The sequence below is a fragment of the Talpa occidentalis genome, unplaced genomic scaffold (genome assembly GCF_014898055.3).
Source record: "Talpa occidentalis isolate TD23 unplaced genomic scaffold, MPIMG_talOcc4v2.1 talOcc4.2, whole genome shotgun sequence".
Classification (NCBI taxonomy): domain Eukaryota; kingdom Metazoa; phylum Chordata; class Mammalia; order Eulipotyphla; family Talpidae; genus Talpa; species Talpa occidentalis.
Window position 1 is genome coordinate 107,050,194 of NW_023602073.1, and position 25,709 is coordinate 107,075,902.

The following is a 25,709-nucleotide window of genomic DNA, read 5'->3' on the forward strand; positions in this document are numbered from 1 at the left end:
GGGAATTTTACAAGGACTACATCTGAAAGGAGAAAATATGCATTGTACAAAAGGAAAAATGATGTAAAATATATATGTAAAAAAATAATAAAATTTAAAAAAATTAAAAAGCAGTTAAAAAACAAAGCAAAAAAATAAAGAAGATAGTAGAAATCTAAATGTAAAACATTTTAGAGTCAAGCACATTGTTACATCCATACAATAAAATATTGTGCCACCATTTAAAAAACATGTTTACAAATAAGTTATAAAGACATGGGAAATGTTTAAAACATAATACTGAATAAGTAAAGAAAGTTCTAAATACTGTTTTCTTTATGAAATCAGTATGAAAAAAATGCAGTGATAAAGAGTAGAAGGAAATATATTGGGTAAGATTAGCACCTTTAATTTATTGCTTTTTTCCAATTAGTACACAAATCCACGATTTCCAGATTTTTTTCCATATTGAATGAGTACCACTTTTGTTATTTTAAAAAAAGAAAAATTACGGGGGAAAAGGTAAATTCATATAAAACTCTAATTGGGAGAATTTTAGAGAGCTATAAACAGTGCTAATTACCAGGCAATGTGGAAATAGAGCTTTGTAGGCACAGGGGGCATTCCTTTCTTTTACTTTATTTACAAGAGTTTAATTAGGAAATGTAAAGTAACCACATTATAATATTACAAGTTTTGTGTGATTATGGAAATACTGCTTATCACTACTACCATGGCAGTTTACAGATTCAATAAAACCTATAACTGATATGTGCTTCCCTTGATTAACGATACTGGATATTTCTTTAATAGCATGTGTCATATAAAAGTAACACAGGACAGCAATTTAAACAAACAGTGAAAAAGTCTTCCTCCCATTTTATAACTCTATACTAGATATAGCAATAGTCTCTGGTCCCCATTTTTTTTTTTTTTTTTTTGTATAAAATTAAAGGGCCTCTCTGATGACGCAGTGGTTGAGCGCTGGGGTTGCGAAGCTGCCCGCAGCCTCTGCAGCACTGGTTCAATCCCCAGCCGCCGGGCGAGGGTCCCACATGGTGAGGGTCCCTGCAGCCTGCTGCTCCCCTCAGCAGTGTACTTCGTCGTTCGGCTCCCTGCTCTGACTCTGGTGAATTCTCTCACCCTCCCGCGCTTCTGACTGTACCCAGTGCTTGTATAAATAAATAAATAAATCTTTAAAAAAAAAAAAATCCATGTATATTGTATTTACACGCTAATCTCTCTTTTTTATACATCTTATTTCCTTTAACATATCATAGAAATATTTATATATCTCTATATATATCCACTTCATTATTTGTAAATACTAATTAATGTTTTATTGTATGAATGTAACACAATTAAGTAGTAACCCCCTACTGAAAAACATTTAAATTATTGCCACTTTTTCCCTATAATAAACAAGGCTTCAGTGAGCACTCTTGGACAAGTATCTTTATGTACATGAACAATTAGATTCATAAGATAAACTCTTACTATTGTTAAGAAACTATGTGTACATTTTTAAAATTTGATATTGCCAAGCTGCCTTCCAAGAATTTGTGTCAATCTACATTCCAGAGGAATATTTCTAATCAACATAGATTCTATGTTCTCAATGGCCAGGAAGGTAAAATAAATTACTGAAACAGGCTGGATTACAAAAATGGCAAACTTCAGAGCATATTCAATCATTGAAAGATGCAATTTCAACTCGATTACAACCAAATAATAATTAATGTCTTCTAGGAACCTAAGCCCAATGTGGTTAAATTACTTGATTTTTCAAAAGAAGCCAAAAACTAAATTTTTGAATGAAATTTCCTGATTTTTTTTTTTTATGTGTTGACAATTGTTAAAAGTCTTGAATTGGCATGACAAACAAAACACACATGTGTGAATAGGAATCATCTGTTGGATCTCTAACTTGTGACCTATATTTACAAGTTTCAATTTCCCCACAACCAACATAAACTGTTACAGCAACAGGCTGCATTCAGCATTATTAACATTGGGATTTCCTTAGATTATATTACATTTTTCTATACTACCTTGCATTCAACACATCTACTTACAGAAGAAATTGTGGAAACAGTAAATTAAAAAGACTTGCTGTGTCTAGTTTAGATGAGATTCTTAATCCATATAAAATCTTTATATTATCGATAACTACATTCATACATTTAAAAAAAAGAATATAAAAATATAAACCCTGAAACTGCTAGATCTGTATAAAAAATACTCAAATTCATGAATTAAAAAAACATGACATTTTGAATGTTTTATTATCTCTTTTACATAAATACTTGCAAAAGGAACAATGTACCATATGACTTTAAACAGAAATGTTTGTAAACATTAAAAATAAGCAATGTAATGTCAGTTACCTATCTGAAAACTCACAAGATAAAGACCTCTTCTGAAATTAAATTTCAAAGATCTAAATGGTAAAAATTATTAGTTTCGCTTATTTTAAATAAAACATCTTAATCTTAATTTTAGAGATATATTTTTAAACTTTCCAGTTTTTAATGTAATGTTGAGATGCTTTAATATAAAAAAAAAAAACCCACAGTAACAAAAGGACCAAAAAATGTTATTAAAGAAGCTTTATAACTGGTAAAGCTTTCAATGTATATGTCTATATACAGATACACACAATACATACCTGATTATATGAACATATACATTGTAAGTCACTGACAAAATGTGTAGGTTGCTCATATGAGAAAATCTGCACTTAAGAATCTTAATTCCACTGGAACAGTCTATTTTTACTTTCTAGAGGCAAATTCCTACACATTACAAATTCATTTGGTAGTATTCTTAACAGTGTGAGTTCCTATTTCTCTTTAAAAGGTAAGCTATAAGTACTCAAGTGTGTCTTTTCAAAAGAAAGCTTATTAAACCACCCTAAAATTTAAAAACCAGATGCTCTGTATTAGGCATATATCATTTGAATTCAACATTTTAATCACAAAAACAAATTCAAGAAATAAAAAAAATACATATTTAAATTGTAATCTGCACATTGGATTACTTCTTCAAATGTGTCATCCATCAGAGGTCACAGATAAAACAAAATTAATGAAAAGAAATGCGGTAAAAATATTTTTTAATTTCACCTAAAGCATAAATTAAGGTATAAGAAAAACTTTGAGACATATAAATGAAAAGACTATCAAAAGATGCAAACAATTCAAACAATATAGTATAAGTTTTAATATATAAATTTGATGTCATTTCAGCAGTCACATCCATCTAAATTTTACATTATATATTAAAATATTAAAAAGCTAAAAAAACATTATTGCAATATAGATTCAATATGGGAAAATACATATTTGTGTCTTATACACAATCTAAATAAGTCCATTTTATACAATATATCAAAATATAAACGGCACTTTACATGCAATAGAACATACCAGGCTGGTTGTCCTAATATAAAGGAAAATAAAGAAAAATCACTCTTTTAACTAGAAAGTTAACAGTTACTGTTAGCAGAAGTGGAATGCAGAATAAGAATTTTGCCTTAACAAAATCTTGGATAAAATTAAAGAAATAGGAGAAAAGATAGTTTCTACTAGCAGCTCCAATTAGCATTTAAAAAAAAAACACTACTGTGATTTTATATTTTCTAATTGTATCACAGAGAAAACATAAAAGAAAAACAGTGGAGGGGAGAGAAAACCTGATCCTTTATGAATTTTAAACATCAGTCCTGCCTATGGGCTACATTTAGGCTGCCTTTCCGTTGACAGTTTCCTAAATTACTTCTGCCACTCTGAATTGTGCATCAGTAGTAAGATGAGTTTTCCAGACTTCATTATGCCATTGTATAACCATAGCTGCCACAATGTAGAGCCACAAGAAGTCTGTCCTTGAGTATTTCTTTACTTGGGTATTCAGGTAACTTGAGCATGTTGATGCTTTAAAAGAAAAATATACCACCATTAAATAGAAATTCTATGAAATTTCTGATTGCTTTGTCTAGCAGTGAAAACACTACTCAAAATTAACATAAAACCACCCTTTCAAATTTGCATTCAAATTGGAAAACCCTGAAGTAGTATTTAAAAAATGAAAAAAAAAAAAAAAAAAAACAAAACCAAAAATTGCTGCATTGCAATTTCCTTTAGCATGCAAATGCAGTGGAAGAAAATAAGTTTCAGTCTAAAATAGGTAAGCAATAGGCTAATTTAGTTTGAGGAAATGGTGTAACGCTGACACTTAAGACAATGTAACTTCAATTACAGGTAGGCAGTTTCCCTAATGAACATTCCCCACCAAAAAAGGGGAAAGCAAGGAATTATGAATCTACTTATTTATCAGTTATTCCAAAATGCTGACTTGAGGTCACAGTTGAAGTTTTCCTCTCCAATACAGCAACATAGCAATTAGACCTCTGATATTCAAAGTTAATCAAAGTTAATCAAAACAAATCACAATTCATTTAAACAAAACAATTTAACGTACCATGTGCTTGAAGTTGGCAGAAGATTTGGTGTATAGGGCACAGCAGCGATTGTAAAGTTTTGCAATCCACTTCCACCCATGATGTTAGCAAATCCGCCATGTGGGACTCTGGAACTAAGAGTTCATCTTAGTAAGTTGTAATCAAGAAAGGAAAATCTTTGTAGTAGATATATTTCAAAATCTAAATTAGCTAAATATATTCATCTCCAGCACACTAACAAGAACATTTTGAATCTGTAAAACTCCCAACTCCACTAAAAGTGGTTTTGTAACCAGTTACTAATGTAACAGGGTGGTCCCCAGGAAAGGGGGAGGTTCCAGCTTCCCTGCCCCACCCAAGGAAGGGTGGAGCTGAGCAGGGAGAGAGGAAGCTGCAGAAGAGACTGAGGAAGGAAGGAAGCAGGATGGAGCCAGGAGAACTGGAGGAGGCGCATGGAGCCTAGAGACAAGTAAAGAAACTGCGCTTGTCTTTTGGTCGTGGACGGGGTGACACAGATGTGGGTGAGACCCATGGGGAGGTGACAATGGCAGCTTTTATCTTGATGTTGATTTTGCTCTTTTCCTTCCGGGCTTATCCGGTTGTTTGTGACCCTTTTCTGTGGGTCCCCACTGGAAGATGCTTTAGACTTTTAGCAGGCTTTGGGGCCTTGTTCTGGGCCAATCCCATTTGGATGGACTTTTACCCACGAGGGGATGGGTAACTTTGGGTGCTTCATTTAGAAACTAGACTCTTTGCCTTACCTGTATTGTTTCCTAGTTTTATTAAAGTTCCTTCCCATTAAAGTCTCCTATGTTTTGTGTTGATGCGGCGGATGGCAGAACCCATGTAGAATAGGCAGGTTTGCGGGGTTTGGGCTGCCCCTCTCCCTGTCCTATAACACTAAGACATCCCTCCATATTTCTACAAACCATACTATGCTTTCAAGTGGCCACAGCAAGCGCCTCTATTATTGCATTTAGCGTACTAAATGTGCAATTATTTTATGTTTCTCCCTACTAAACAGGAAGTGGTTTGAAGGTCCAAATGTCATTTGAAATTTGTATCCCAGGGATAGCAAAATGACTGTTAAGTAGCAGACAACCATTAAGTATTTGCTAAATAGGGCCTCCCTGGTGGTCTTGGGATTAAGTCTCAGCACTATCAACTCTATGGCCTGAGTCTGATCCCTGTCCAGGGAGCAAACCACACATGGTGCAGCAGTCCTCTCCTGTCTTGCCTGCTGCTCCCCTCAGCAGTGTATTTCAGTAAATCCACCTATTCTGCTCCCCGCTATCTCTCTGGTAAATCCTCTCACTACCACATCCTTCCACCTCTGGCCTACATCCCAGTTCTTCTATGCAAAAATAATTTTAAAAATATTTGCTAAATAAATATTTACTTGATTAATTCAAGCAACACATGCTTTAACATGTAGTCCAGGTGATTTCCCTGTTTGTGAAAATTTTCTGAGGGTCAGAGGGGTTTTGTTTTGTTTTTTCAGTGGGAAAACTAGAAAATTCTTCACATCTTTCTTTTCAGAGACTCAAAATGTCAGATAATTTTTTTAAAATGTCACCTAACAAAAGGAGACCACAGGAGGACGAATACTTAAAGCAAAACACATCACTAGAAAATTTAACCTTGGATACATGGCTATGGAGGATATAATTATGTTACAGACATACCTCCCTTAGGGGGAGGCACCATATTCCCTGCCTCTCTTACATGCATACTGGGATTTGCAGTTCAAAGTGGCTTCATGTAAATAGGTTAAATCAAAATCACAATGAGATACCACTTCCTACACATTAGGAGGCCCATTGTAAGAAAACAAATATTGGAAAGAATGTGCAGAAATTGGAACCCTTAAGTACTGCTGGAGGAATATGAAATGGAATAACCACTGTGGAAAACAGAATGATAGTTTATCAAAATTTAAACACAGAATTATGATATATTGCCAAAATAACTGAAAGCAGAAGATCATAGAGATATTTGCACATTCATGTTCCTAGTAGCATTAATTGCAATAGTAAAAAGGTGGAAGCAACCCAAGTGACCATTCAAACATGAAGGGATAAAGCAAAATGTGGTACATATGTACAATGGAATGACATTCAGCTTCATAAGGAAAGGAAATTCTGACATATACTATAGATATGACATATACTATAGATAACCCTAGAGGGCATTATGCTAAGTGAAACAAATCAATTACAAGAAGACAACTAATATGTGTTCCCATTTATATGAAGAATACCTAGAGTGGTCAAATTCATAGAGACAGAAAGTAGAACAGTGGATGCCAGGGACTGGGGGAAAGTAAAATGGGAAATTAGAGTTTAACAGGTACAGTTTCAGCTGAAGAAGACAAAGTTTAGGAGATGGATGATGGTGATGGTTGTAAATAATGTGAAACTACTTAACATCACAGAATTGTACACTTAAAATAATGGATAAAATGTTACATTTTATATTTTTTAAAAATGTTTATGTTTTTATCACAAACATTAAAACAACCATTAAAAATGTACAAGTTCTTACTTGCAATCACAGATGATATGTATTATATGGAAAACATTAACCCATTATAAATGATTCTCTAAAAACCTCTTTTCCCTGTAGTTTGTATAAAACTAATTTTATAATAAAATAAAACTTTATTAATGAAATATCCTGGGCTTACCATAGAAATCCACATGAATATGAGATATGTTTTATTCTTGCTAATGAAAGACTTGTATGAGCAATTCTGATTTAGGGCAAGAGAATATTTAAAGGAGACCTGGCTATATCTGTAAACTGAAAAACAATTCAATGTTGGTTTATCTATGCATATTAACCTTTACTTAAAAAATTAACAACACCAGTAAGAATAGCACATATCAAAAAAACTAGCAACAACAAATGTTGGTGAGGATGGGGTAAAAAAGGAACTCTCCTATATTCCTGGTGGGAGTGCAAACTGGTCCAACCACTATGCAAAACTGTCTGGAGGTTCCTCAGTCTACTAAAAATGGAGCTACCATATGACCTGGCAATTCCACTCCTAGGGATTTACCCAAAGGACACAAAAACATTGATTCAAAAGAACACCTGTACCCAGGTTTATTGCAGCACCATTTACAATAGGTAAAACCTGGAAACAACCCAAATGCCCAAAAATAGATGACTGGATCAAGAAGATGTATATATACACAATGGAATATTACTCAGCAATTAAGAAAGATAAACTCATGCCATTCACAGCAATGTGGATGGAGCTCATTCGCAGCAACGTGATGGAGCTAGAAGGAATTATGTTCAGTGAAATAAGTCAGAAGGAAAAAGAAAAATATCAGATGGTTTCATTTATAGCAGGAATATAGGGGAACCAAATAAGACATCAGTGTAAAAAAAATAACAACAATACAAAACACAACAAAGTAAGAACAGACAATTATAAATCAGAGACAGCCTGCAGGGGAGGAGGAGGGAGAGGGATCAGAGGGAGGGAGGAAGGAGCACAGGGGACTGAGGTGATGGTGCACAGGTGCATTGGTAAAGGAAATTCTATGGGGACTACACCTGAGGGGGTGGGGGGAAGCAAATATTGTTTAAAAATGAACAATGATGTAAAAAATTTTTTAAATTTTTTTAAAAATTAACAAATATGCCCAAAAGTGATAGAGGAGAAAAGGACAAACTATTCTCAATTTCCCATAAAGGTAGAAATTAAAATGATATACTGCCACTTTATTTGGACTCAACAAGAAAAGTAAGACTTGACACTCAGACACTGATTCTTACAAAAATCACAGTATCAGGATAATTAATAATGTCTGTCTTTCATGTAACTAAATTTTCAAAATAAGCTTAAAAATTAAAATATTTCCCAATTTTAATATATACAATGAAACTGTTCTAACAAGCTGATAGTCACAAAAACATCCCTGAAACTAATTCCTCCTAAACGACAAACAAATATGACTGGGTCCCATACTTGTCAGTAGATCTTTATGTTCATCAACCTTAAGTGTGTGTAAGAAAAAAATAATGAAATAGTCTTTGAATATTATGATACTTTAAAAGAAAAAAAATACACACTTTCAATTTAGAATGGCAATGGCTATACCTATTCTAATGTTCAGGAGTCTAATATTAAAGTGTCAGACAAGACCTTCATGAAAAAGAGGTGCAATTTTCCTTGCCCCCACTTAGATGCAGTCTCCTTGGACTTCAACTGCCAGCATGCCATGAACCAAACTTCCTGACAGCTATACAAAGGGAAGTAGAACAATGAAGGAGACTTGAAGGAAACACATGGTGAGAGAGATACACGGAGACTGTTTCTGGTCTTTGGCAGAGAAAATGGCAGTAATTATCTTGACTTCATGTTGGATTATGTGGTACATTTTGAAGTCTAAGTCTCTCCTTTTGTCCTAGCTCTCCAGGCCCTACCTAAACCCTTTCCTGCATTTTCCTGCCAGAAGATACCTTAGACTTGTGAAAGCTTTCAGGCATATGAGGGGATAATAAATTTGGGGAGTTTTATTAGGACACATTTTTGTAAACCTTTCTTCTCTTTCTTTCTATGCCCACCAATTATATTAAAAATCTTTTACACTGAGAATCTACTTCCTTTGCCTTTGTGCACATGGATGGCCAAATCCCTTCTAGAGCATGTACCCCTTAAAAGTATGTTGTCCCTGGAGCAGCTCAGTTACACGCTAACCAAAGGAAAATCAAGGTCTGAAAGAACTTAGATTTATAGTGAATTTAAAATAAGAACTCTATTTAGACTAAGTGTGAAAAGGTGGCTTCTTTAACCTGAAGATGTGTCATTTCCCTTCTACTTCCTAGGCTTCTAGTCTTCACACATATCCTTTATCTCAGTTTAAATGAATTGACATGCTACACTTCATGGCTAATTAAGTAATAGTGAAATTCTTTTCAATAATGACTATACTATTGAAGGCCTCCCTGGTGTCGCAGGGGTTAAAGTCTCAGTGCTATTAAGCTATCCGAAGCCACTGCAGAGTGAGTTCAATCCCCTGCCAGGGAGCTGACCCACACAGCGCAGCAGACCTTGCCTGTCTCGCCCACTGTTCCGCTCAGCAGTGTATTTCAGTAGAACTGCCTGTTCTGCTCCCCACTCTCTCTGGTGAATCCTCTCACCCCTCACACCTCTGGCCTACAACCCAGTTCTACACAAAAATAAATAAATCTTTTTTAAAAATGACTATATTATTAAGAATGAAAGGGTACTGTGTATTACTACACCATATATTTTTTATGCTATGAGAATAGCAACTTAATAAATATTTTTAGTACCATAAAACTTGAATACAGATCTCCTTGACTTAAGACAGTGTTATGTCCCAATAAACCCATTATACATCAAAAATATCGCTACTGAAATGCTGACTGAGAGCCATAGCTCACTACTACAGCCCTGTGTCATGACAGAGTTCTGCACAGTGCTTTCTAATGAATGTGCAGTTTTCACACCATAAAGTCAAAACATCTTAAGTCAGGGGTCATCTGTAATTGTTTTCTGCATTTTAAAACTTATACCAACCAAATCACAGGGGGAAGTATAATAATTCATTAAATAGGGTTTATACATAAGCCATTTAGAAAAATAGTAAGAGCCCTACCTCACAACAAAAAACAAACATAAAGTCCAGACTGATCATCCTTATTGACAATCACCTTCATAAACAGGAAAAATTAACAATAAAGGTGACTATCAATAAGGATGATTCTAAACAGAAGAATAGGCAGCTACTTAAAAATTAGATCATTGTGCATTAGGTAATATTTTTTATATTCATTTCTGTGAATCAATGTGACTGTTTTTCATTGATATTAACTGGTGGGTGTTATTTTTTTGTATAAACATCACATTTTGCTTGTCTATACAATTTTTTTTTTAAAGATTTATTCATCTATGCATACAAGAGCTGGCACACAGGCCAGAGATGCGGGGGCGGGGGTGAGAGGATTTACCAGAGACAAAGCAGGGAGCAGAACAGGCAGACTGACTGAAACACACTGCAAAGGGGAGCAGCAAGCGAGACAGGAGAGGTCTGCTTCACATTGTGGGTTTCTTTCTGGCAGGCCGGGGATCGAACCCGCACTGCAGAGGCTGCGGACTGCCCCACAGTGCAGCACTCAACCCCCTGCGCCACAAGGGAGGCCCTGTCCATACAATTATTAATGAACATTTGGATTGTTTTTGTATGGAATCACTATGAAAAATGCTGCTAAAGGACATTCATTTCCAGATCTTTGTGTGGACTTATATTTTCATTTCTCTTGGGTAAATTTCTAGGAATAAAACTGTTGGATGTTATATTGATTTTACTAACAAATTTATAATAAAGTGTCAGGCTATTTTCCAAAATAGTTCTAATATTTTACATTCCAAAAATATATGTATAAGATTGGCAGTTGTTCCCTATCTTCATTAACTTTTGTTATTGTCAGTCTTTTCATTTTAGCCCCTTGTGTGTATGCTGATTATCTTGTTGCAATATTAATTTGTATTTCCATGATTAATAAACATATTGGAAAGTGGAAAAACAAGAAAATAAAATTAGATCTACAAATGGAATAATTTTAATGATACATTGTTAAATTCAAAGATTATAAAATAGGGATAACACTTTCAAAAAGTAAAAATTCATATAGGTGGGAAAATTCTAGAAGAATAACCAAAATGTTAACAGTGATTACCTTTAGAAATTCGATTACCTTTTTCTCATACTTGAATTGTCCTACTTCCTACATGTAATTTAGTAAAATTGTATTTTTAAATTATAATTTCAATTAAATTGCTCAAATTTTTAGCTATTTATTAGCACTAAGAATTAAAAAAAGAAATAAAACCTAACATTTTTCTCATATCTTTAGTCGAAAATCTGTGAATATTCATGTATATTTCTTTAAAATTATGAGACTCCAATTATTTTTCTATATAGTTAAAAGACTAAGAATATAAAGCAAAATGTTAACTATTTCTGAATAGTGCAATTACTTCAATGGAATTTTCATTTTCTTCTATCTAGTCTCCATTTTCAATAACTATTAAAATAAGAAAATGAACTTTAAATTACATATATACTTTATGCAGAAATACATTCAATTTTGTTTCTAAAATAGAAAACATAAAGCAACGGTAAATACATCAATATATTGATAATGGTTATTGTGGCAGGGGGTATTTTTCTTATTTTCTGTTTGTTCTAACTTCTCTATAAGAATGATATACGTTTAAATTTCAAAAATGAGCCATATTTTTATAGAGGTACACCGATAAAATTTTAAGTTATCAAGAGTGAAAAAATAGCTTTTTATTTTCATCTTTCATAAATATAAGTTAAAGTCATCTAGTTTCCTAGTATCTATATTTAATTGGCTCTAAAGTAGAGTTTTCATTCCAATTTTAGTATATGTGCTGCCGAAGCGAGCACTAAAGTAGAGTTTTCAAAGTGCAGTATCATGAATAATTTCTTAGGCCATAAATGGTGAGACATTTGATAAGAACTGGAGAAAAATCGCTGCATATGAGAATCATGTCGTGTGTGCATGTTTGTGTATGTGTTATTTAGCAACATACAAGTATTAAAAATGTGACTACTGTCATTAACTTACCTGCAGAATGGAGATTACCAAGTTATAAAGTACAATATACGTTCTAATATCCTGATTAGAAGTTTATTATTATATATGTTAAATAAACATTTACTGAGCACTACATGTGTTTTATCGTTAATGCCTAAATAAATCTATGTTTACTACCTAAAAGAGTGGAAAGGGAGGTGAGAAACTGACAAGTCAGAGTAATAATTCATCTTGATTGTTTATCTCTAAGCCATTAAAAAATGGAATACATTAAATTCTTTCCACATTATCATAAAAACACTTTTTACCTGCCAGTAACAAACTGCAAGAGAAGCACTCTCTCCTCTGGAGTAATGTCTTCCACAACTTCCCAGAACCACTAACAACAAGAACAAAAAAAAACTTAGCTCCTATTTCAGAGCAACTGTAGACGTGTTAATACCAGAGAAATATGCAATATTCATAAAGCATATTTTATTCTACAAAACTCATTTATCAAAAATGATTTTATACAAAGCATTCATATGCAATATTCCCATGAGAAGAATTTAGGGAAAAACTTTACTTTGTTAATTAATGTAGGTTTTCATCCAATCGTGCTGAAAAGCTTACAAAATTAAATGGCAAAACTTCATTCTAAGCTCTAGAGAGACTTTACCTGAATAACTGGATCTTCCCTTTCATAGCCACTTGTGTATTCTGTATTTTTTATCCAATCACTCACATCAATTTCTGGCATGCCAGAAAGCAGCAGCTCCTTTGGGGAGGAAGAAAAATATTTCATTAATCTTCTTTGGGGGGAAAAAGCCATTACATTTGAATAGTAAATTTGTCTTAATTGGAAACTAATCCCATGTAAAACTGATTTACTTTTATGACAGTTTCTGCATGTCATCAATAAAAAGTACTACCTGGAAAAGAACCCTTAATACTGATAAATATTGTGAGATCTTAAGACATCTCCACATTGATATAATTTAATTAAAATCTAAGAGACAATAGTTTTATAAAAAACATGCAACGAGTTTTTATGTACAATTTTAAGAACAATACCTTTTGTTTATGTCTTTATTTTATATATTTGGTAAATTCTATAAAGAGACTATATATTCTCAATATGAAATCAAAACAAAAACTTGAACAAAACCTGGGTTAAGCCAAAGAAAAGATAATAAAGAAACCCTAGTCACTAAGAAAAAGGAGGCAATATAATAAAAAGTTCTTATTTTTTAGAAGAGATTCAGGTCTCTTAAGAACTCTGTTGTGCAATAATTCAGATCATTTAAAGTCAACATTCCCCAACGTACGAAAAAATAAATTTTTCTAATGGTAGTCTTTTTTCCAGGAAGATCATCAAACAAAGAGCTGAAAATACTGGGGGGGTGGAGGGGAGGTGGGGTGGGTGGGGGTGGGTGGGTGTGTAATTAAAGGGACATACCAGTACATTTATTAAAATATAAAAATGAAAAGCATGTGGTAAAACTAACCTATGAACAAAATACTAAAGGATAGTTTTCTATTGATCTAGTATTTACTATCCTAAATTGTAAGTTTTTAAATAAGAAAGCTCTATTTAAACTACTGTGCTTTAGTAAAGATTTAGACAAGTCAAAGAATTTGAAAATAATTACCAAAAATGAAAGAGAAAAGGAAAACGGGGCAAAACATAGACATAAATCACACAAAATAAGAAATTCCTTTAGAGCATAATGAAAGGAAGACAAATTAAGGAGCAAAACATAGCACTCACTACGGATTACAGACCAGCAAAGAAAGTAGACTTCACATGGGTTTGAAATGAAGAAGCGTAAATATATATACACATACAAAAAATATATATAAATATATAAATATGTGTGTGTGTGTGTGTGTGTATATATATAATATAAAGTTAGAGAAAATAACACAAAAACAAGAAAAATTCTCTTAATTCTCCTTTTTGAAGTACAAATGTTAGTACCAGCCTCCTTGACTTCATATGACCAAATAAATTCAGAAATTATGTAAATATTACTTTGGGGAAGACTGGGCTTCAACATCTGCCAAGCTGAACACTACAGAACATATTCCATTTTTATCATCATCTGATCCCATGTCACATTAAGGAATAGCTAATTTGGTTACAAAGCTTGAGGGAAGCAGAAGCACAAATCAGATAACCCGTTTCTTTTTTTTTTTTTCTTTTCCCATTTTTCCCTGGCCAGCTGGGGATAGAACTCATGCTGCAGAGGATGGCAATAGCTTGATAGCGCTGTCTTTAACTCCTGAGCCACCAGAGAGGCCCTACAATCACCGTTTAGAGAAGGAAACAAACATGGGATGTGTAAGAGACTGGTAGGTCTGTGGTGACTTACTATCTTCAAAATGGGCAATGAGGTGCAGTCCTCTGACAAAGCTGATAAATGAATAATATAGGGGAGTCTATCAATTATGATGGCACCGTCTTCAGTCAGTACTCGACTTTGAGATAACCCCTTTCTAAACATGAATATTAAACCATCTGATGTCTTATTACATGTTATTCCATTCATCATAGCACTCCAAGATTATTTCTGAATTACATAAATTGGAGTTTTATGTTGCTATGTAACAACAAAAGAACTGATTTTTTTCCTTACCAATTCATATTCATCAAAAAGTTGTATGAGGGAAGGCGGAATGAACATATGAAAGCCCTGCAAAAAAGCATTGATCTGAGGTTGAATGGCTCTTGTCATTCGGAGTTCAGTAACAAGCTGGACATACTCCGCCTATAAAAGAAAGTTTTTGTGATGTTTTTAATTTTTCATACATAAGATGTTGATATAATAATTTCTCATTTAAGAGGTAATGGTTTAGAATTAATTTGGCACCAATATTCATACACATCAGCAGACCAATAAACAACTTTTCAATAAGCTAGTTAGGTCAAAATCCTAGGAATCAATCACCTATGATTCCTTTCTATGCCAGCTAGTGCTATCAGCTCTGCCTTTGAAAAATATCCTCAATATGACCTTGTCTCACTACCACTTCTAAGCATTCTGGTCCAAGTCATCATCATTTCTCACCTGTGTTACTAGACCCTCTGGAGTCCCTCTTTCCATTTTTCTCTCTGTACTGTTTCTTCTCAACACAACTGAGTGATTTTAAAAGAGAGATAGAGATAAAGAGGTAATTCAGATCATGTAACTCTCCTGCTCCAAACCCTGCCATGACTTCCCATTACACTGAGAGTAAAATCCAAATTCTCTTCTTAGTCTTATAAGACCCTATATAATCTATCTAGCCTCTGTTTTGTTCTCATTTCCTTCCACTCCCCTCCTTGTTCATTCACTCTATTGCTAAAAAACACAAACTTGTTCAAGTGTCTTTGTACTTCCTAATGTCTCTGACTGAAATGTCTCATTAGAACACAATCTCCTTGTAGGCAGACAGAGCTCTGTTTTGTCTAACAGTATATATCCAAAACACCTAAAAAAGAAGTAGTCATTTTAAAAAGTGTTCAACACCTTACATCAAAAATATGTGACAAATGTGCATATTCATCAAATTCATTTATGCATACACAAAGTTGATAAAGTAGCCCTTTCAAACACAGCTGATTTGATTCTGGGTTAAGATAAACTATTTGCACACATTTTATTTTAAAATATATCATCAATGTCATAGCAAATAGTATCACTTAAGATTTTACTAGTAAAAAATAATGTATTTTGGCTCAGAATACAATGAATTTGCACATCATAAAACTACAGCTAGAGTTATAGAATGACAGGTAAATTGTAGATAGGTATAAACTATTACTTATGTATATATTTTTAAATCTCAGTGAAACTTCCTGAGTTAAAGTCAGTATGCTACACATGGTTCTCACCTCCATGGAGAAAACCTGTTTTAGGCCCCTTTCTTCTTTTTTGGAATTAATTTGAGCTGTTTCCAAAAAAAACACCTCAAAGGCACCGAGCCAGCAAGTTACATATGACTATTGATTATGAATTCACCATACATCTCAGAGCTACAGAAGTGTCAGAGTGGATTCCTCACAGCATTCCCCAAATCCCACATGGCTCTTTATTCAATTTGGCACAGGAAAAGCTGCCATCTTTGCTATTCAGTCTACTCCCACCCCAAAGACCCACTTCTAACCATCCAAAGGTTTTTATCCACTATAGGAATTAATCAGCTATACACAGTTAGTTACCAGAGACAGAAATGTGTACCAACAATCAAACATAAACATCAAGCAAATTTTCAGAGCCCAATCCAAGAAGTAATATATTTAATACACTTCCACGTGTGCAGCAGTGACCTGAACACATGAACATTATCTTAATAATATAATATAATCTTAATATAATCTTAATATAATCTCAAGGCACCATTAAATAATCATTGCTCAAGACTGTAACAAATTATGAAGCATGAAAGTAAAAGATGCATGAATTGCTTGAGTACGCTTTGCCTAATTTAATATGTATTCTATATTTATAAGAGCAGTACACATTTTATTATCAACTAACTCCTATTATTTCTTCACACACTCTATTTTTTAAATAATTAACACTCACAGGTACACTAATCTTTCTTCACATGTGCCCTTCCAATATTATTTCCCACATTTATTTCATTAACTTTGGCTCCCAGTTACTAGATATAATTTTTTTCTAAAAAATCAACCCCTTCAGATACCAGCCTCCATATCAAGATATAATTTAGATGTGGATGAATCTTGAGATGTTATTTTTAAGTAAAGGAATAAAATCCTAGCCACTCAAAATCCTCTTGAGTTGTTCAGTAAAGTAACTGAAAGTATGTTTAATAGAAAAAAATCAAAAGCTAAAGGATTCCAAAATGTTTCTCTGTCTCCTTAAACAGCACACACCTTCAAAAAAGAGGTTAACACAAATTAACATTTTCTGGATGACATTGTGAATTACTACTATGAACATTCACTATTACTATGTACTATTATTGATGGTTTATATTTTAGACAAATACACTGGCTGCAGTCTCATCACCTTTGAAGGTGTCCATGTAACTTAGCCACATACTTTCTGCCCTTGCATAACTACATCAACTATATTACATGCTTTAAGAAAATAGCAGAAGTGAAAAATGACAATCACTCCACAAAACACAGGTAAAATGAGCTACATGATTCAACATTACATATAAACTAAACCTAAAGTCTCACTTTGTTCTAAGTTATTAAAAGAGATGGCATAACTTTGGGGTGGGCAAACTGTTACTCCCAAAAGAAATCGTATCTGTCCTACCTGAGTTTTTGTTGTCCATTCTTTGAGGGCATAAAATAATATTATCAATAAATGTTACAGAATTAAAATTGGAGAGTTAACCATATTAAAGAATCTGAGTAACTGAACTGATGAAACAGTTACATTAGTATATAGAAAGTTTTCAACTAAGAAAGCTTTAGCACAGTGACAAGGCTAAAAGCATAAATAAAGGAAATGTCAACTAATGCAACATCTGAACTTGGTAACATGATATAAGATAGGTTAGCGAATACGATGGCTAAAAGGAGGTGAAATAAAAATAAAACATTAAGGAGAGTCCACTCTCAAACATTATGTTCCATTTAAATTACATGTCTAGTTACAGAAACACTTTGTTTTAATAATCTCCTATTCTTCTGAATATATGGAATGAATAATATCATCCCTTGAAAATCTTCCTCAAAAATGTTTACTTCTTTTCAGGCTTTGAACCTGAAACTACAGGTTTCAAGGGTAGTGATGATGTTGAAAACTGACACATTTTTTGAAAACTATTTTTCTTCCAAAAAAACAGTTCTCCTTCCACATAGGAAGATATTAAAGATAATCTGAAGCCCCATCAAATAAACACACATACACTCAATATAGAAAAACTTAGACCTGAACTGTTCTAAAAAATTCCAGAATAATAAATAGATTTCTCATAGTATACTTTTCTGAAGTTGCATATAAGGAATCCACTTAAGTCAATAATCTATCTACATTAGCCTGTATTTTGTGCTGTCTGTGCATCAAATGTATTTTTGTGAAGTAAATCAAATGAAACTAGCAATAAAATGCAATGTGTATTTACCAAATGAAAATGAACTAGGGGGAGGAAAGTGAACACATTAAATTTTATAATTTAACAAACATAATAAATTTGCCACTTTGTTCATATTCATTGCCTTTTAGTAAAAGAGAGCCCTAACATCAAAGAATCAAAGAGACCTAAATTTAAATAGAAGGCCCACCAGTTACTAGTTTTGAGCCACTGGACAAAGATACATGTGTAGGCTGGAAATTTATAGAGTATCTTCATCAAATCCTAGCTCCACCTCTGATTAACCATGTGATTTGGAGGATGCTACTTAATCTCTTAATATCTCGGTTTCCTTGCCTATAGAACAGGAAACCTACACCTCTCATAGAATTGTTTAAATTATAAGTCAATACAGATAAAATAGTGCCCAGCACATTACAAGTACCTAATAAATGTCATATGATTTTAATACTAAAATTGTTACCACACTAAATAAATAGAAATAATCATCTCTAAAGGCTGTTATAATAGTGAATGAAAAATACACAGAGACATATGAAAAACCTGAAATATTCACATAGTATTTAACAGGTGGTAGGTAACTATTGTTAAAACTAGAAAATAGAATAAATAAAAACAGATGAAGAAGATGGCAAAACCACCAGTCACTGTGGAGTCCAATTCACAAAAATGGCAGTTATCCTTGAATCCTTCTTTCTCACCTTTGCAAACAATTACTGTTGTATAAATTCTATATCCTCAAAAGCTTCCTCATTTTTTCCATCCTCACTGCCACTGTCTTATAAAATCTCTCATACATCCTCCCCTAGAACAGTCATAACCACCCATTAGTTGCCTTGATTCCAATATTGCTGTTTTAATCCATTCTTCATACTTCAAGCTGAGTCTGTTATTGTTCTCCCAAGAAAACAGAAATCCAATCAAGGTGTCCCATTTTTCAACATTTGCAATCAACCTCATAGCTTTCAGAATACTTTTCAAATTCCTAATTGTGGATGCAAAGTCTTCAGGACTTGGCCCCTGTATAACACCCCCATCCCAAATCTTCTCCATTCATTTACTTTGAAATCTAAGCTAAATTCTACAATTCTGATCTACCTGTGGTTCCCCAGATAACTCACACTTTGTCATCTCTATGCCTTCCTGTAAGTCCAAACATTTCCTACCCCCATTCCATACTCCTATCTGACCACCTAATGATTTTCCTCTATAATCCAATGTCCACCCCCCTCCTCAATTCCTGGATAGCCTGTCCCACCCAACCCTATTATTTCCTCTCCTAGGCTAAATGATTTATAACTAGTATTGTAAAAAAGTTAACACTACTGATGAGCTTACTCTTTCATTCTAAGAGCTAGATGGGAAGATCTAATAACCAAGCAAAACTTGTCACTGCTAGCTCAAGATTTTACGGTTTTAAATAAGACTTTATAGTTCTATAATTTCATCTCTTGGTCAAGAATTTAAAAGTGAAAAGCAAAGGGAAACAAGTAAAAGCAAAAAAAAAAAAAAAAACAAATTTAAGATGAAAATATTTAAAGGTAAATTTTTAGCTGCTGGTAATTAAGCCATTTTTGAAAGCAAAACCATGGAGGTTATTTTTCTAGGTTTTTGTATCACTGAGAGATACAAAATTAATTTATATGAGCATTATATTTCAAATGTGGAACTAACCTATATTCTTCTGTCTATGTTACTTGTTTTTACTTAATATACTACTTTTTAAACAGAAGTATTTCATCGATCTGGTTTCACTCTTAATTACCTTCCAATGAAACTTAGGAATAAATGACTCCCCCATGTGGAGATCAGCTTACACAGTCTCTCACTAATAAGCTTGGCAACTCATTTAAGTTTCAATAAGCTTACAATTTCTTCAGTTGAACTCAGAAGGTGATAATTAAAACATTTTATCTAAAAAGATAAGAGGCTGACCCTAAAGTAACAGAAAACTTCACAACAGAAATGTAAGTTTAAAATAACAAGTGTCTCTAAAGAACGTGGCTTGAAAATTTTATTTGTAAATTGACTATTTCAACAACTTTAAAATAAGTGATAGTTTTAAAATACAGGTATATTCTGAAAGATTTATTTTTTAAAATGAATCAGGTTGCCTACTAAATAAAATGTTTACTTCTTTTCAGGCTTTGAACCTGAAACTACAGGTTTCAAGGGTAGTGAACAAATTAATAAACAAATTAATGTTTATTAATTAATGGTTTAAGCATCCACAATATGATACACAATTATATTTGAATCTTACTGGTAATATTAGAAAACTAAGAGGCTCAATTTATTATACATCAGAAAAAGTGAAAGTGAAAAGAATTTACAAATTAATGATTAAGAGCCTGCTTTTTACTCAAGCATCAAAGCTACTCATTTAAAAAGTAAGCCTGTAATCAATGACGCAATCAGTCCGTATGTCTAAACAATAATGTATTAAACTTAGAAACAAAAATTCCAAGCTTGTTAATATTACAACAGCATTCCAGCCTCATACTAGACCTACAATGAAGAATATACCCTCAATGTGAGCATAATCACATGTGATATTCAGTCCCTTTCTTCTTTATGGATTTCAATAAAAGGCACAAATGAAAAAGAATGTATATTTATTTAAAATACCTAAGCAAAAAACATATCATAGTGAGAAGGATGTTGTTTCAGAGATATGTGTGAATGTAACTATCATGCAATTATTAATGGCTCTTTCAGCTTTGTTGTATAAAATATATCTGAAAGGAGTAAAAAAATCAAATTACCAGATACAGTATTCACACTTAGGAATGATCGTGAAAATGAGTTTATCAAGAGACTGCTTATAATAAAGATTCTATGATTTTATATCCTTAATTCAGAGATCTCCAGTGTAAAATAAAATAATAAATGCACTACAAGATGGACAATTTATAACTGGAAGATTTTAAAAAAAGGTATTTTCATTCACTGTCAAGCTCATACAGATTTTTAAAATAAATTTCACTAATTTACTATTTTAATCTCTACAACTTAATATGACCCATTAGATTAAGACATTAAGATCTTCCTCAACATGATTAATTTTGTAAATAATACAAAGTACATTAGACTTGAAACTGGAAAACGACCTGGGTTTGGGCCCCAGCGTTACCATTAACTCTTCAGATTTCAGTGTCCTCCCATTTAAAATAAAAAGATAGACTAAAATACTGTTAGTATAAATCTTTAAAAACTTAGCTGCTGATAATATTTTCAAAAATTAAACTTTTTAAAAATATGTATAGTATCCAAATTTCAAAAAGTAAAACTATACAGTTTAACATGTGGTCCCCATTCCTTGTATATATCTGAAACTGAAAGCCTATTTTTATAGAACACTATCCAATAATAACCAACTATTGTGGTGAATTTTTCAGCTTATAAAATGCTAGTGACAATTCTGTGAGTGATATTATCCCAACTTTACAGATAAAACTGATGTTCAAAGAGGTTAAAATGTGGCCAAGTTTTTTGACCTAAAAAAAATCTGTATTTTACTAAATTTCTAGGCTACAAAATGCTTTGGTAAATATTATTTTTTTTTATAAATAGGTGATTCTGAAGCTTTTCTGAAATATAATCCAACTAAAGAAAAGGAAAAAGTTTTAGTCTTCTTTAGTTTTAGTCTCATGTGTGAACATGAGATAAAGTAATAAAAACAAACAAGCTGTAAAGTTTTTTAAAAATTAAGTTCAGAGGTCTCACAGATTTATTGCATCTCAAAAGCATGTTAAAAACTCTTACATTTCTTCTTTCCTTACTGGAACTCTTACATTGCACTTTTTATATATATATATATATATATATATATATATAAAACTGAGAAATATATGTCGTAGTGATGATTACAAATATTTCTAATCAGATTTTTCAACATGCAGATGCCTAATTTATACAATCAACTGAACTCTCCTCTAGGCTGCTTCAGGAATCACCTCAGCATAACAAACACAACACTGAAAGAATTCTTTCTAATTTAAAGTTTTATATTTGATAGTTCAGTTAATATTTTATCTGTTATAAAATATAACAGCAAAAGTCTTCCAGCTAGTGCCAGGAAACTTTATTGTAATTAGCAAACTAGGAGGCCCAAATTAGAAACAATAACTAAGGTAAAAATTCTAATACTCACTTTGTTATTTTGAGTCACAAGAATACTTCCACCCCCAGGTTTCAAAGGCACCTCTTCCATTGCTCCAAATACATCGGTCTCTACAGAAAAGGTTAATTCGAGACCCAGGTCACTAATATCATTATCTAAAATCCACTGCAAATTTTTGGCATATTCTGGATCAATGGATGCCACATCTTGGTAATTTACAGGAATGCCTAAAAATGCAAACATACAGCAGTTATATTCTAAATGATTCAGCCTTTCCTCATCTGTTTAATGGTAAAATACTGCCCTCTACAGTTGCTTTTTAAAACTGCAAAACACAATCCAATTCTCAGCATGATTTAAAAGGATGCTAACTCCTGAATCTGGAAATTATTAATTTACATTTACATTTTTTCTGTTTTTACAATGTAATCTTTCTTTGAAATATATATTCAGGAAGTTATTGTACACTGTGAAAAGTATACAATAGTGTCCATTCTCTTAAGTATATTCTTATTATATAATGCATGATTTGCATAAATAGAACACATGCTAAAACAATTTTTTGTAATAAGTTTTTTTTTCTCTCCCTCAAGTTTCCAAATGCCTTTCATACTTATTTTACAATTTTAAAAAGCTGATTTCAGGGCCTCCCTGGTAGCGCAAGGGGTTAAGACGCAACCTATGAAGCTCTCCGCAGCCACTGCGGCACAAGTTCCATCCCCTGCCAGGGAGCCACCCAAGTGGTGCAGTAGAACTCTCCTGACTCACCCGCTGCTCCTCTCAGTCAATTTCAGTCAATCTGCCTGTTCTGTTCCCCACTCTGTCTCTGGTGAAGACTCTCACCATCCCCCACGCTTCTGGTCTGTACCCCAGTTCTTGTATACATAAATAAATAAATCTTCAAAAAAAAAAAAAGAAATACAGCTTTAAAAAATAATGAAAATAGGGCCTCCCCTGGTGGAGCAGCGGTTGAGCACTGGGCTGCGAAGCTGCCCGCAGCCTCTGCAGCACCAGTTCAATCCCCAGCTGCTGGCCGAGGGTCCCACATGGCACGACAGTCCTCTCCTGCCACGCCCGCTGCTCCTTTCAGCAGTGTATTTCGTCAGTCTGCCTGTTCTGTTCCCTGCTCTGGCTCTGGTGAATTCTGTCACCCTCCTGCGCTTCTGACTGTACCCTGTGCTTGTATAAATAAACAAATAAATCTTAAAAAAAAAAAATGAAAATAAATAAGTTGATTTCACCCAAAATGCCACCACTAATCTAATTAGTTTTCCTAAAGACTGTAAGAAAAGCACTTTAGGGCCTCCCCTGGTGGAGCAGGCGGTTGAGCGCAGTGCTGTGAAGCTGTCTGCAGCCTCTGTAGCGCCAGTTCAATCCCAGCTGGCTGGTGAGGGTCCCACATGGCACTGCAGACCTCTCCTGTCTAGCCTGCTGCTCCCCTCAGCAGTGTATTTCATCAGTCTGTCTGTTCTGTTCCCGGCTCTATCTCTGGTGAAGCCTCTCACCCTCCCGCACATCTGGCCTATACCCCGGTTCTTGCATAAAAAAAAAAAATCTTAAAAAAAAAAAAAAAAAAAGCCAAAACCTAGGACGGGATTTCTCAGTACAAATAAAACGGCCTCTAAAGCATTCTACAGGTTGTCATTAGGCAGTAGCTTTAAAAAAAAAAAAAAGAAAGAAAGAAAAGCACTTTATATAAATTCATAGATCTAATAATAGAGCCATACCAAGAATGTGCTTGTAGAATGATCTTGTGAAATAAATGTTAACCAGCTGCCTATGGTTCAAAGCTAATCCCAGGATCTGTCCAGCAAACCGGAAATAGTTTAAATGATCTGGATTCACGTAGGAGTTGCTATTAGGCTGAAAAGTTGTTCCTGTTAAAATAAATGCAAAATAATTTCTTAAGAATCAATACGTAGAAGAGAGATCATTTCAAAGCAGGTAAATTAGTTCACATATAAGATCAGCAAAGCTAAGATTACAGTATGTCTAAACTTTCAGAGAAATGATCTTTGTGGATTATATAACAGGTGGTGAAATTGGATATTCAAAACATAATCATTAATTCACATAGATTCATCAGCATAAGTCTGCAGAGAAAAAAATTGAGAATACTTTTACTGAAAGCAGTTGGAAGATGTGTCAGAGGTACCCTGGGAAATATTAAAAGACAGTACACACAGATGCACACTTTTTCCTATGCAGTATGGCAGTAACTACTAGGCTGTGAATTAAGACATTGTATCATTCTTCTATATATGCTCAGTGCAGTAGGTATTCACCACTCTTTTTCTCCTTAAGGAATAGAGCATTATAAGAGAATAACTAAAAATTTTAAATGTACTATTGTTCTTGCATGACAGACCTAGTCAATGAATTTAATGCCTTCTAACAATATAAAAAAATCAGTTAAGTATACAAGTCTAACAGTTCTTTCTCATGACAACTAATCAAGTATAAATAAGCATCAATAAGGTAAAAGTACAAATGGCAAGGGCAATAATTACCAATTAATGTCAAATCTAGTATATTGGAATATGATTCCACTTAAATGAACAAGGTCTGAAAACAGATGGCAGTGACCTATATAACATTGTGAATATACTTAGTACTTTAAAATGGTTAATATTGCAAATTCTGTTATGTGTATTCTACCAGAATTTTTTTACATGCAAAAAAACAAAGAGTGTAATGGGAAAACCTAATATCAAGATCCCACCTTTTAATAATCATCCTTCCCCATTTTTCTGTGATCACTAACTCAGATTACAAATTCTCCCATTCATTCAACAATGGACTATTGATCTTAAAGCTATTTACTACTCTTCCAGGTACTTAGGTAAAAAAAAAAAAAAAAAGAGTAACTTATAAATCTAATGAAATAGCACCAAAGAAAAATAGTGGGAAAGTACTGGAAAGTGAAATGTATGCTCATTTAGGACACATATTTTGACAATAACTCACTGTGCTTCATTGCTTTTTGACTTATCAGTGATGGTAATGGTCTAACTTGCTGTGACCAGTTTACTTAGCTATTAAGGTACATACTTGGAAACTCATGGCTGAATGACTGAAAAAGATCACATGCAGCGAGTTAATCACCGGTAAGTACCTTTTGAGAATCATTCCCAGATAAGATTGGATTTTAGAAATCAAAGTAAAGTTTTGTGAGATGAAGAAAGAGCTTCACAAACCTAACCACAATTCCAAAAACAGAGTATTGTGACAATAATCACAAATGTTTTTTAAACATTGAACAGTGAATGCTTAGGTTTAAGGTTTACTGATGAACCACCAAAGACTTTTTAATGACTATTTTCCTCCCTTGTGTATAATTCCTTCACTAAGTACTACCTGGGAAATCTGTGCTATTAAAAAGAATAAAGAGAAATCAAAAGGAAAAAAAGAAAACAAATGGAGCAAAAAAAAAATCTTCAGGAAAGGAATTAAGTTTTTTTCACTTGAAAACTAGTTAAAAAACAAGTTCAGAATAAT

General features: G+C 33.3%; 1 protein-coding gene across 3 annotated transcripts in view; it reads right to left on the reverse strand.

The window, feature by feature from the left end:
- Positions 1-2,495: 2,495 nt before the first annotated feature.
- HACE1 (HECT domain and ankyrin repeat containing E3 ubiquitin protein ligase 1) overlaps positions 2,496-25,709 on the reverse strand; it is a 79,563-nt gene continuing 56,349 nt past the window's right edge. For 2 of the 3 annotated variants that reach the window (XM_037520155.2, XM_037520156.2), the window contains exons 18-24: positions 23,939-24,088; positions 22,242-22,438; positions 14,665-14,796; positions 12,705-12,803; positions 12,355-12,425; positions 4,459-4,572; positions 2,497-3,911 (exon numbers count right to left, since the gene is read on the reverse strand). In XM_037520155.2, coding sequence (XP_037376052.1) covers positions 3,809-3,911; positions 4,459-4,572; positions 12,355-12,425; positions 12,705-12,803; positions 14,665-14,796; positions 22,242-22,438; positions 23,939-24,088 — 866 coding nt within the window. In that variant the 3' untranslated portion in view covers positions 2,497-3,808. Of the gene's footprint in view, positions 3,912-4,458; positions 4,573-12,354; positions 12,426-12,704; positions 12,804-14,664; positions 14,797-22,241; positions 22,439-23,938; positions 24,089-25,709 lie in introns of all 3 variants that reach the window. The other variant, XM_037520157.2, reaches the window with a different exon arrangement.